The sequence below is a fragment of the Mizuhopecten yessoensis genome, unplaced genomic scaffold, assembly GCF_002113885.1.
Source record: "Mizuhopecten yessoensis strain PY_sf001 unplaced genomic scaffold, ASM211388v2 scaffold8071, whole genome shotgun sequence".
Taxonomy (NCBI): Eukaryota; Metazoa; Mollusca; class Bivalvia; order Pectinida; family Pectinidae; genus Mizuhopecten; species Mizuhopecten yessoensis.
In genome coordinates this window covers 1,419,398-1,433,214 of record NW_018407364.1, presented here as the reverse complement: position 1 = coordinate 1,433,214, position 13,817 = coordinate 1,419,398, and the positions used below count along the sequence as shown (strand labels likewise).

Below are 13,817 nucleotides of genomic sequence, written 5' to 3'. Positions count from 1 at the left end.
ATGCTACTATTGAGGAAATGAGTTTTCAGCTTTTTTAATTAAGGATATTTTTTTCCTCCAAGTTAAAATTTAATAGCATTTGGATATAAGTAAATCAAACACTGCTATAACTTTTGTCGACATAACTATAGAATCTGATGTGATAGGGCTCGCCGGCCAACATCGATGGGGTTTTCAAACTATGGTTACTTTTAAAATTAGTTTGCTACAAAAAGAATACTTGGCTTCTAGCTTTTTCTGGTCCACACGTCAATACTGACCTATTGCATACCAAACTAGACGCTAACTCGAGGGATATACATCTTAGGCACAGACGTTCGGGGAATGGACGTTCATGATAATAAGACATTGAAGCAGTATAGGCTATAAAGAGAAATCTTGAAAATGTTATATGCCTACTGCGGTGATTATGAAACCGAAAGTTGAATGCATTAAACCCATGACGTATGCCGTTATTGTAGCAATTATGACTTCATTTGTATTTTAGGTCACCTGAGCTTAACTCAAGTGACCTATTGCTATCCTTCTTCGTCCGTCGTCGTGCGTCGTCCGTTAACACTTGACATTTTCAACTTAAGCTGAAATACTTAAGAAGGGATTTCATGTATATTTCCTGGGAATGTTACAGACATCTCCCTGATTAAGCGTTGTTATTATTCGGATTGCTTAGAAATCCAATATGGCCGCCAATGCCGCCATTTTGAAGAAAAAAAACATTTCAAACTGAAGGTCAGGTTCTAATGGGCTGATTTAACTGAAACCTTGTTGGAATGAACGACTCATGGTCCTGACAAAGTGTTGTTATTTTTGGGGACCATCAAAAATCCAATATGGCCGTCAATGCCACCATTTTGAAAATTATTCACTTCGTCAAGGTCGCCATTACTACGTATAGAAAATTGTCAATTTGTGAGGTACATTTTCTGTGGCAAAGGGCATTTATGTGTTGTACAATTTAATAATGTTGACCATATTATAACCACACCAGATAAAACCATATCATAGTCTAAATAAAGTAAAGAATATGTGGTGTGTAGTATAAGGAGACATTGAAGTTACACTGCACTATTGTTTGTGCATGCTTTTACTCTCGTGTTATCATAGTTATTATGTACAGTCATCAATGTAAAACAAATCTGATGCTGCTTTTGTAACAGTAGCGAGACAGGTCCAGTTTTGTATTATTTCCTTCCGCATACATGTATAGTGTTGTGCTCTGAAGCCAATATGGCTATCTGTAATAAAATTGTGGTCAGACAATTGTTTTTTAAATGGTCATGAGTATGTTTTTCTAGACATTTTGATAAAACAGGAAGTACTGATATTGGCCTTTAGTTACACAAAAGCCCTTTTTTACCCTTTTTAAAAAGAGGGCTTACTTTCGCATACTTCCAAACTTCCGGAAAACGGTTGTCAATACTAAAATACATTATTTTACAAACAATTGGAGCAATGGATTTAGCACAGTACTTCAAATGTTTGCGCTTATTTTGTCGAGCCCTGTGGCTTTGTTGACATCTATATTCAATAAAAAGGTTTCAATAAACGTAGTGTTAACTTGAGGAATATTCTGAAGAGTCGGTACTACATGTTTCTTTTACATATTGATCAGCTATATTAGTGAAATACTCATTAAAACAATTTCCTATTACAGCTTCATCAGTAATATCATTGTCATTTGGATCTTTCATAAAACTCGTTAAACTGGAAGATTCCTTTGGACATATTTTTATGTAATTCTTCCAGTAATTATTGGAATGTTTACACTGATCTAGAACAGAAGTGAAACAAGTTAATTTTGCAGATTTTATCATCGCTGTTACTTTGTTTCTCCATTTGCAATATAGTTCTATTCGTCCCTCACATTTGTGTTTGTTCCTTATTTGTATTGCCATGTTTATATCATCAGTCCACCAGTCGGGCATTGCATGTGTTCATTGTTCATTGAGCATCAACATCTGCAATCCTTGTTTGATTATTTTATGTTCTAGGGCAGCGAGAGTAAAAAAAATGACATTATCAGCTGGGAAGAGTACTTCATGGGCGTAGCTTTGTTGTCTTCCAGGCGAAGCAAGGACCCCAATACACAAGTACGTGTCGCAAAGTTATCTACTTTCTGTTGTTTATAAATGACTTAACCTACCTGAGTCCGACTATAGATGGTGTAGATAAGTGTGACATGATACCGCTTGTTTCTACTTACAACCCCTGTTATTTTAATGCGTTTTGGTTTATCAAAAGCTTTGAAATTTTTTTGAAGAGAAATGAACATATTGGAAATTCCTTTGCAAAAAGAAATGTGTTCACTGTAAAAGACAATCCGAAAATTTGATAAAAGATCATTGTGTAAGTTTATTGGTTCCAAACAAAACGAACGTGGGTCGTCATGTAACAAACTAAGATTAAATGTTGAAGTATCATTGTGGATGGAGAAGAATTTTCATTTAAAATAGAAAACGAGCTTATTTGAAATGTAGAAGGTTGTTTATGCAATTATCTGTGCTAATTGTTCTAAATTTTCCATTGGACGAACTAGTTGTGCATTACGTCAAATCATGAAACTTCACAGACAACAGACTCGTGACCATATTATATTTTTAAATGTATATAAACATATTCATTCTTATGCAAATGATAAATGTCTGATTGAACAATATCTTCATAATATAATTTCAGATAGCTTAACAAATGTAGTGTCCTTTTGCTAAATATATATCCCATTATCACTTTGATATTCAAATGTATCTCTATGTATCCTTATTTCGCTTCTTGTATTCAGAAGTATATTTATTTACTACAATTCCTTCACCATCTAGTTCTTGTTCATCGAATTTTTGTGGTATTTCAGGTTGGAGCTTGTATAGTTAATAAATTCAAAAGAATAGTAGGGCTTGGATACAATGGCTTCCCTGATAACATCCCTGATAACGATAACAAACTCCCATGGGGAAAATCGTCAGAGAAGGATGCGGAAGGCTACGTGCAACACAAGGGCCTATATGGTAGTATTATGAAAGTACGAATGGCAAATTCAAAGTGCCGATGGTACTGTAAACGTAGACATAACAATGTTGACTGTATACATGTAGATGATAGTACGTTTCATGAACAATAAAATCATGTCAGCGACAGCATTTCAGAAATTAGTCATGCAGTCATTAATATTTTTATAAAATACAAACTATGAAACTATTATCAATGATATAAAACAGCGTGAGAACCGCCCTTCGTTTTGCCATCAGTATGGATCAGTAACAGAAATGAAGTAATTTTACAGGAAATTTGTAAGTCAGAATGTCATTGAAGCACAATTCAAATTCTTATCTGTCTCAGTAGGTCCCGGAAACTATCTAAGCTTGTCGAACGCACATGCATTTAGAAATATTGATTTAATTATAAAAAAGATAACATGTATGCTCTTTTTTATCAGTTAGATATTGTACAGCATATTTTTGGAATTTAATAAATGCAATGTTAAGATGACTTACTTTTGACTTTGTGACTACACTGTGGACTGTTTATTTTACAATGATAATTTAATGGTTAAATGGAAATTTTCCTTCAGTGTGCCATGCGGAAATGAATGCCATTGTCAATAAGCTGTCTGTGGATATTACCGGCTGTACCATGTACACAACGCTATCTCCATGTAATGAATGTGCCAAACTCATCTGTCAACTCCGCCTCGGTAAAGTCGTCTACTATGAAAGAAAGACTGAAGATAAAGAAGGAAAATATAAAGCAGCGGAGAAGATGTTTAAAGAGGCAGGAATAGAATGGGTGTAAGTGATTAACATACTAAATATATATGATACAAAAATCAGCAATTGTTTCATAGTTTGTTGTTCCTACCTAATACTAGAGTACAGTAACCTTCACCTTAACATTTTTAAAATCCCTATTGCACATTTACATACCACAGTGAATCACCATGTCAAATTAAGAAAAAAAATAGTCTTTCGGTTTCCGAGATAATTTCAGGAAACGAAAGTGTGGACGAATGAACGAACAGACAGACAGACACATTGATTACTATAGGGCACCAGCATCTATGATGCTATCGACAGATAGACATATAGTTAATAGTTTTTTCCCATCCTAACAGTTTTTATTGTAAATTTCCGGCTTTTAAAATCTAGCATAATAATACTGTAATATGACATTTACACTGCTCAGTAAGTCTATTTGTAGCCTTTGCAAAGTTTGTATATGAATCTGTATTTTAAAATTAGATATTTTTTTTGCTTCAAAACTTTATAGTAATAGCTTAAATGTTTAGAAATAGCTTATATCAAGTACTTGAGGTAAGCCTGTACAGTCAGAAGTGTTGCTTTAACGTTTACGAATCCTTTTGCTGATATAGTTTCGCAATGGTTTTAATGTTTCGAACAAAAATATTCAATTTAGTGATTAATAACGATTGAGACAGAAAAAGATATAGAAAAATATTTAAATAAAAGTCAATTTTATTATAGCATTGCTTTGTCTAAATTGTCTCGATATTCTACCCGTCCAGTACCTCTAGAACCATTGTTTAAATGTGGTTATAAAACATCGTTGTTAGTAAAAAAAGGCACCAAAATATAACGTATTTTCTACGTTGATTAAACAATGAAGTAAAACAGAATTATTTGTATCTTACGTCTTTCTGTGTGACGTCATGCTATATATAATGTTTCCATCGTGCTCTGTTTCTTCTGAAAAACAAGCATAAATGACGAACAATAGAACTGTAAAAGAAGTAGAATCTACCACAGTGAATCACCATGTAAAACTAAAAAAAAAAATAGACTTTAGGTTTCCTAGATAATTTAAAGAAATGAAAGTGTGGACGAACGAACGAACAGACAGACAGACAGACAGACACCTTGATTACTATAGGGCACCAGAATCTATGATGCGGGGCCCAAATTATACTTATATTATTTGCCTCTAAAAAGTTAAATGAAGAATTTGTGGCTGGTAAATTTAATTTTCGTAGTCTACATCAATTTAACATATTTAAATTTATATTATAATCAAAACATTTTTTTTTTTATTTACCGACAGATAGACATATAGTTAATAGTTTTGTTCCCGTCCTAGTTTACCAGTTTTTATTGTAAATTTCCGGCTTTTAAAATCTAGCATAATACTGTAATATGACATTTACACTGCTCAGTAAGTCTATTTGTAGCCTTTGCAAGGTTTGTATATGGATCTATTTTAAAATTAAATATTTTAGCTTCAAATTTTTATAGTAGTAGCTTAAATGTTTAGAAATAGTTTATATTAAGTACTTGGGGTAAGCCTGTACAGTCAGAAGTGTTGCTTTAACATTTACGAATCCTTTTGCTGATATAGTTTCGCAATGGTTTTAATACTTGCGAACAAAAATATTAAATTTAGTGGTTACTAACGAGTGAGACAGAAAAAGATAAAGAAAAAGATTTAAATAAAAGTCAATTTTATTATAGCATTGCTTCGTCTAATTTGCCTCGATATTCTACCCGTCCAGTACCTCTAGAACCATTGTGTAAATGTGGTTATAAGGCATCATGGTAATTAAAAAACAAGCATCAAAATATAACGTACTCTCTACGTTAATTAAACGATGAAGTAAAACAGAATTACTTGTATCTTACGTCTTTCTGTGTAACGTCATGCTATTCCGTCTTTGCGTATTGCAGAGTTATCTTCTCTTGGGAGCAGGTATTGATTGTTACGTCACTTGTTTGTGAGAGTAACGTCATCAATTTTTGAGAAAACGATGTAATTTTCTCACACAAACCAATGACGTAACAATCAATACCTGCTCCCAAGAGAAGATAACTCTGCAATACGCAAAGACGGAATATATAATGTTTCCATCGTGCTCTGCTTCTTAACAACAAGCATACATGACGAACAACAGAATTTTAAAAGAAGTAGAATCTGTTCAAGACATTTGATGCTACCGATTGTTTACATAAATCTTGGCGTGACTTTCATTTCTTAAATATTTAGCTTCCTGTCCCACATCTGTGTTGGGATATTTACTCCGGATTAAATGATACATTAAAATAGTATAATTATAATAAATGCAAGCAGAAACTCCCTTCGCACTTATACAAACGTACTCGGGTTGATTTAAGTTTAAGCTACAAACCTACACCACGAGAAATGGGAAATATACAGTGTAGTTTGATCGCCTTGTTGTATTGCGAAATTATATATTGATTTAAAAAAGTTAAAATTTTGTTTTGTTATAGGAGATACAAGTGTAAGCGCAGAGAACTGGAGATTTGAGACCACGATTTTGTGCTGTGATGTCCTGGAACAATGTGGACATTTCCCGACCAGAATATCTTCTTTTTGTGTGACCGTTGAATGAACAGTCAAGTGTAACCCTGTTTTATCTTATTATTATGTTAATAAGATTTAAAAAAAAAATTTTTTTCCAAATAACAGTTAATGAAAAAGACGTATTATTGATCCCAAACAATAAATTAAATTTCAATTAAACATTCTGAGCTCCTAAATGATTGGTTTCTATTTTTGTAATTTAGTTAACAAGTTCATGTTTCCTGATAAAATATGATATTTGAAGACTAATTATTAATTGCAATGAATAAATGGAAAATCAAATGATTTGTTTTCTTTAAATCTTAAAACAATAAAATATTTTTTAGCTTCCAAATAATAGAATTTGCTTTTTATTTTGATATAATGAACGTTATTGTAATTATATATTTGTTTTGCAATTTTGGACTGAACACGATACAGGCAATGACAGTATGTTCATTTTTTAATCAGTTTGTTTGGAATTAAACGAGTGTCAACACCTCTAATTAATAATTAAACTAGAAATATGTCAGAATGACATGAAAGTCACCCCTCATTCTGTATGATCATTTTCCGATAAATCATTGACCAAGCTACAACGGATATATTTCCACCTGTCAATCAAAATAGTAAACAATTACCAGGTGTAAATACATACATGCTGTTCAGGTAGCCATGGCAAAACAGGGAATTAATAGGAAAGCATGTCGCAAATATAACGTTAGCGTTGACCGACACCTCGAATACGGGGAGATCTACGCGCTGACACGGTCACCTGGCATGGACAGAACAGGTAATTGGAATATAACGATGTTGTTTTCACAACAATAAGTTTCAGAAAAGATTCAATCTTATATACGGATAAATCTTCTACTATTTTTTGTTATGAAATACACTTTTCCAAGTAGTTTTCTGATCGTCTGCAAATCCGACTTTGTGTACTGTACGCTTACAGGCAGTCACTCCGACGAGGACCGCCAACAGCCGAATTCGCAAGACATGAAGAACACCAAACAATTGTGATATCAGCAATTCTCCTTCGAAAAGAAAAGATCGGAATGTATTTGGCTGTTTTGAACCCGTTGATATTTCATTTTCAAACTCAAACTTTTATCATTATCGGTTCAATTCGCATGGATGTCATTATAAATTCCTGCCGGTTAATTGTATCACGCAACTTCGACTCTCTGCGGTACACAAACTCGCTAACTTCGCCACTTTACCCGTGTCGTTTTGACACATTCCTACCGTACGGACAAGATTGAAGAGTTCAGCAAGATTTTACCCAAGAACGACATTTTAACCACAGAGTAATAAATCCGATGCAATTCTTCGTTATGTTTCCCGATACGTGGTATTTATCAATTCACAACGTAACGTCCTGAAAAGTTGAGTCTACTTTACTCGAGTTTATTTATCCGATTCTATAGTATTATATGACTTTAACTTGCAACTTTTCGTAATTGTTAAATTGGCAATGCAATCAGGGATGATCCTCGAAAAATTTACGAGAAATGGTCGCGACCAAGGACTGGTTTTGGATTGTTCTTGAGTATCGTGTACACCCCTTTCTTGACACTTCATTTTCCCCTTAAAAAAGTGTGCACTATACGCAAATATTAACGGAAGTCGTTGGTCATACATAAAATATCTAAATCAGTCAATAGCAATTTATAATACGACAGTTTACCCCTTCGGGAACCTCAAAGGTGCCTGATTCGTACTCGGAACATCTTTAGGTTATATGTAATTCCCGTGGGGAATTTTGAACGCCTTTAGGTTTTATCCTATTCCTGTTTAAAAAGGAAATCGATATCTGAGTTATCCAAGAGCTTGTAATTAGCGCCCGGTACATTCCGACAGAAGCAAGATACACAACAGCCCTCCTAACAGATCAAAATCTGGGACTGAAACCAAAATTAATAGTCCCCACTGGGGTGACTAAAAATTCTGTACCTGTAAAACAAAACCGCATGAGGTTGTCTTGGGTGCCCTTTTCCGAGGAAATGTATACATAAGAATAAATCTGTAGCACGAATTATATTTAAATTTTGACTTGCCCCCGTCTCTAAAATATTGAATTTGTTATTAAAAAAACCTATTAATTTTTATCACTTGGATGTCTGGTTCCAGTTTTCAAACTATGGGAAGGTAAGTAAGTAGTAAAATGCAGCTGGGAAATTATTCATTAAAACTTAGGGGCTGGTAGCCAGTCTACTGCCAATTGTCAAAGGGTTAGCTTACCTGGGGGATCAAAAAAAACAATTAAGAATATTTCATTTTCCAGAACTGTCTATAATGTGCTATCAGTGTTAGTTTTTGTGTACTTTTCAACTGTGACTTTTTTTTAGTGAACCAAACCTAAATGACAAGGGATTACTTTAAAAGATTCATTTTCATTTTCACTCATTCGCCCCTGAAGACACATTTGACGTCTTCCAAATCAAAGGTTTAAATAGTTCATAATGAAATTTCAGGGGTGAATCAGTTAACAGTTGGCGTCATCTGGATGTATTGTGGCGATTTCACATATCAATATAATACAATATTAGGAAAGTGATTTTGTTGAAAATGTTAATTTAACCACGTGACATACGTCGCAGTATTAGCTCCCGTTTCTCGCCTGTAACATATCATGAACCTTTTTATAGTTTTATAACATAACGAAAAATGCAGTGTATCAACGGGTTTAATCACACGGTTATATATACACACACACTCGTGAACATTTATATACTTCAAATTGAACTTATCTATTTAGTTCATATCTGTGGAAGATATTTTACATCTTACAGCGAAACTAGCTTTTACTAAACACCACATAGACCGTTCAAAATAAACATGTTAGAATCACGCAGATTTAAATCGTTCAGAACTCTATCATTTTTGTTTGGATCTTTACACCCGTGGTTCTATACATTAAAATAAAAGTGTCATAGTTTTTGATATTTTCTAATTCAGTCAACTTTCACGACCTGTATCGATTGTGTCTCACTGATAGTATTTACCATTTCCGACAGGAATCATAGCTTTCTTAATGTTTCTGAATGCACTGAATGGTCCGTACAAGAATGGTTGCTGAGCCACCGATAAAACAGATTTGCTTTTGAATGATTTGAGTTTTTTGGCCGATTTAGCTTTCTTTCTTGCCTTGGCACCAGGTTGGGTGGATTGGTATGTCGCCGGATAAGTTGAGCCAGAACTAGGGTAATGTGAGCTAGGATTAGTATAGTATGCAGTAGGACCCGGAGCAGTAGTAGGTTCGGGATAGGGTTTCCCATCTCTACCAACTGGTATTTGTTCGATGTTAGTTGCTCTATATATTCGCCCGAGCATTTATGTGTCACTGTAACGTCGGATTGCCGGGCCAGGTGGATTCGTAGACACTGGAATATTAATATAAAAACAAAACATAATTCAACTGACCTCCGAAAGCTCATTCATGCTCAAAAGTACTTCATTGTTATCATAATGAACTATTCTTATATTTCACATCTTGGTTTGAGCTATTAGTAATATAGGGAAAGGAATCAATCCCACGTGCTTACAATGGAGGCACAGATCCCTTATAGGATTCCTGACCCACTGTGTTTTTTTCGTATATACAGTAACCTCCTCTTATTAACTTCCGTTTGAAAATAGCACCGTTTGGCAAGGGTATACTTCCGTTGACCAGGTAGCTCAATCGATTTGAGCGATGATATAACAATCTAAAGTGCAGGGTTCGAAAACCGTTTTACCCCAGCTGACATTTTACACTCGGAACACACTAATTGATTATAGTTGTATTTATTTCATCATTATTCTCTTTTATAAAAGTCCCCTAAGGTAGAGTTTTCTTTTCAGAAATGATTTATCAAAGCTGTATCATGCCGAGAGAAACGGTTTGCAATACTAAGTTACAGCTGTTGACATTGTTACGAGGATCCTTAAAAGAATACGATATTTACAGAGTAACAGAGTAGTATTACATTAAAGCATAAGATAATAGATTTGATCATATCGGTGCTAGTTCTTGTTATACCATAAAACAATGAGTTAAGGATCTATGTACAACTGCCAAAAATCTGAATCCGGCATAATTGGCATGGGGTTTTCTTTATGAAGAATTGAAGATGAAATAAGCAAAACATAATTCACCAGCGCTCGACCGGGATTCGAACCTTGCACTTGGATTGTTTTACTGTCTCTCTAACCTACTGAGCTTCCTAGTGCACCGAAGAGTGCTAGGCAAAATCTGCTACAGCTTTTCAAGAACGATGTTAAGGGGAGGTTACTCTACATATGAAAAACCAAAAGACAGTGGGACAGGAAGCCTTAACATGTTCTTGTCAAATTATGTATCTAGTTTTGTTTATGTATTTAAACATGCTTCGTTTTAGCAATATTTGATTTGAAAACTGTTTAATTCGTAGACGCAAAATTATTATATAATCTCGTATATATAAATATGCTTATGATTCTTAAAACATAATGCAAATACCACATGTGTAGCCGTCCCCTTGAAATCCGGGTTTACATTCGCATCGGTAAGTCATAGGTTCGGTGATGCAGTAAGCATTTGGGCTGCATCCCGATTTACCGTTCACACATGCGCTCGCTTCTGTAACAAACCAACGTAAATCGTTATTACCTTTAATACTAATTTTATACAGAAAACCCACTTCAGTTACATTGGAATTTGCAATACATAAAGTTTATATGTCTGTTTAGTAATTGACTGTATAATGGTGACACGGCTAAGTACTCTTTTTGCGTATTTATTTCATAGCTCAAATTCCGTATTTATTCATACCATTCAATACATTTAATCGACCTGGAAGACCGTCTCCAGCTAAACAATCCTTACATTTGCATTTTCTTACGACCTGTAGTACCTTTTCCAGCTAAACAGTCCTCCATTTGTATCTACTTACGACCTGTGATACCGTTAAATGCAGTCACCCTTCAGTTATAAGAACTTACGACACGAGGAACCGTCTCCAATGAAGCCATCCCTACAGACACATATGAAAGCCCCAATCGTGTTGATACAGTCAGCGTTGATGTCACATTGACCAGGCTGCACGCATCTGTCAATATCTGTCAATACATCACTACTTATTATTAGTAAAAGTCTTACAAATGAAATAGAAAACTACACGAAAATGTTAACAAACGAAACTCCAAATTCACATAAAATAAAGTAAGAAACTTTGAGCTGATACTCAAAATGTAATCACCATGAGCTTTTACATTTATTGCGTTTCACATACGAGCGAAATATACAGGAAACTATTGTTCATAGTAAATTTATATTGCGTCTTAAATCCCATATAAGTTAATTTGCTTAAAATAAGAGGACATAGCGGCTATACAAAAGAATCAATTTCCTTAACTTATCTACATAATTTATTCAAACGTGGAAACGTGCAAAAATCTATCAAACTATGCTAATACAAATAGTATGAATCTACTGATACGTACCCCATTATAATTGTCGAAGATACTTTGCAGTGGCGCAATAACTTTTTTTCCTATTAAACCCGTCTTAATTGTCCCCCTTACCAAATACATGTATTGGGTCAATATGTTAAAAATAGCGTAAAGCCGTATTACATATATACAATTGATGTTTCACTTAATTCGAGTAACTTTAATTAATTAACAACTTTCTTTTGCCAGTTTGAATGAATGTTCAGATTAAATTGTATCTATTTGATAATCTTTTTAAATGCTTAATTGTGACGGGTTGAATAATGCATCACTACTTTATTCTTTAAAAATGGTAATAATTATAATTTAACGATCGACTTCAGATATACACTTTTTGTTTGTGTATCAAATACATTTAAAAAAAGTGGTTTATGAAAAATGTACGGTACTACTAGAAAAGCGTTTTAGACCACTGATTGTGTTGTAGGCGATGTCTTTATATTAACTATTGGCAAAGGCAAATATCTGCAAATATATAATTCTAATTTGTGCCTCATATTTGTCACAAGAACAGCAATACAATCCTTATGTTTGCCACTAGAACAACAGTACAGTCCGTATGTTTGCCACTAGAACAACAGAACAGTCCTTATGTTTGCCACTAGAACAACAGAACAGTCCTTATGTTTGCCACTAGAACAACAGTACAGTCCTTATGTTTGTCACTAGAACAACAGTAGAGTCCTTATGTTTGTCACTAGAACAGCAGTACAGTCCTTATTTTTGCCACTAGAACAACAGAACAGTCCTTATGTTTGTCGCTAGAACAACAGAACAGTCCTTATGTTTGCCACTAGAACAACAGTACAGTCCTTATGTTTGTCACAAAAACAACAGTACAGTCCTTATTTTTGTCGCTGGAACAGCAGTACAATCCGTCTGTTTGCCACTAGAACAACAGTACAATCCTTATTTTTGCCGCTAGGAGAGCAGTACAATCCTAATGTTTGCCACTAGAACAGCAGTACAGTCCTTATGTTTGCCACTAGTACAGCAGTACAGTCCTTATGTTTGTCACAAGAACAACAATGCAGTCCTTATGTTTGCCGCTAGAATAGCATTACAGTCCTTATGTTTGCCACTAGAACAACTGTAGAGTCCTTATGTTTGCCACTAGAACAGCAGTACAGTCCTTATGTTTGCCACTAGTACAGCAGTACAGTCCTTATGTTTGTCACAAGAACAACAATGCAGTCCTTATGTTTGCCGCTAGAATAGCATTACAGTCCTTATGTTTGCCACTAGAACAACTGTAGAGTCCTTCTGTTTTCCACTAGAACAGCAGTACAGTCCTTATGTTTGCCACTAGAACAGCAGTACAGTCCTTATGTTTGTCACAAGAACAACAATGCAGTCCTTATGTTTGCCGCTAGAATAGCATTACAGTCCTTATGTTTGCCACTAGAACAACTGTAGAGTCCTTATGTTTGCCACTAGAACAGCAGTACAGTCCTTATGTTTGCCACTAGTACAGCAGTACAGTCCTTATGTTTGTCACAAGAACAACAATGCAGTCCTTATGTTTGCCGCTAGAATAGCATTACAGTCCTTATGTTTGCCACTAGAACAACTGTAGAGTCCTTCTGTTTTCCACTAGAACAGCAGTACAGTCCTTATGTTTGCCACTAGTACAGCAGTACAGTCCTTATTTTTGTCACAAGAACAACAATGCAGTCCTTATGTTCGCCGCTAGAATAGCATTACAGTCCTTATGTTTGCCACTAGAACAACAGTAGAGTCTTTCTGTTTTCCACTAGAACAGCAGTACAGTCCTTATGTTTGTCACAAGAACAACAATGCAGTCCTTATGTTTGCCGCAAGAATAGCATTACAGTCCTTATGTTTGCCACTAGAACAGCAGTACAGTCCTTATGTTTGACATTAGAACAGCAGTGCAGTCCTTATGTTTGTCGCTAGAACAACAGTACAGTCGTTATGTTTGCCGCTAGAACAGCAGTACAGTCCTTATGTTTGCCACTAGAACAGCAGTACAGTCCTTATGTTTGCCACTAGAACAACAGTACAGTCTTTATGTTTGT

General features: G+C 34.8%; 2 protein-coding genes across 2 annotated transcripts in view; one reads left to right on the top strand and one right to left on the bottom strand.

The window, feature by feature from the left end:
• The first annotated feature begins 1,970 nt into the window (after positions 1 to 1,970).
• LOC110454847 (deoxycytidylate deaminase-like) lies at positions 1,971 to 6,411 on the top strand. The gene is made up of 4 exons (XM_021504589.1): positions 1,971 to 2,090; positions 2,849 to 3,002; positions 3,566 to 3,782; positions 6,231 to 6,411. Exons 1-4 carry the CDS (start codon positions 2,040 to 2,042, stop codon positions 6,265 to 6,267), a joined length of 459 nt encoding a protein of 152 aa, XP_021360264.1. The 5' UTR covers positions 1,971 to 2,039; the 3' UTR covers positions 6,268 to 6,411.
• Positions 6,412 to 8,976: 2,565 nt separating this feature from the next.
• Positions 8,977 to 13,817, bottom strand: part of LOC110454869 (fibrillin-2-like) — a 29,740-nt gene continuing 24,899 nt past the window's right edge. The window contains exons 2-4 of the mRNA XM_021504621.1: positions 11,269 to 11,385; positions 10,787 to 10,906; positions 8,977 to 9,689 (exon numbers count right to left, since the gene is read on the bottom strand). Coding sequence (XP_021360296.1) covers positions 9,640 to 9,689; positions 10,787 to 10,906; positions 11,269 to 11,385 — 287 coding nt within the window. The 3' untranslated portion in view covers positions 8,977 to 9,639. The remainder of the gene's footprint in view (positions 9,690 to 10,786; positions 10,907 to 11,268; positions 11,386 to 13,817) is intronic.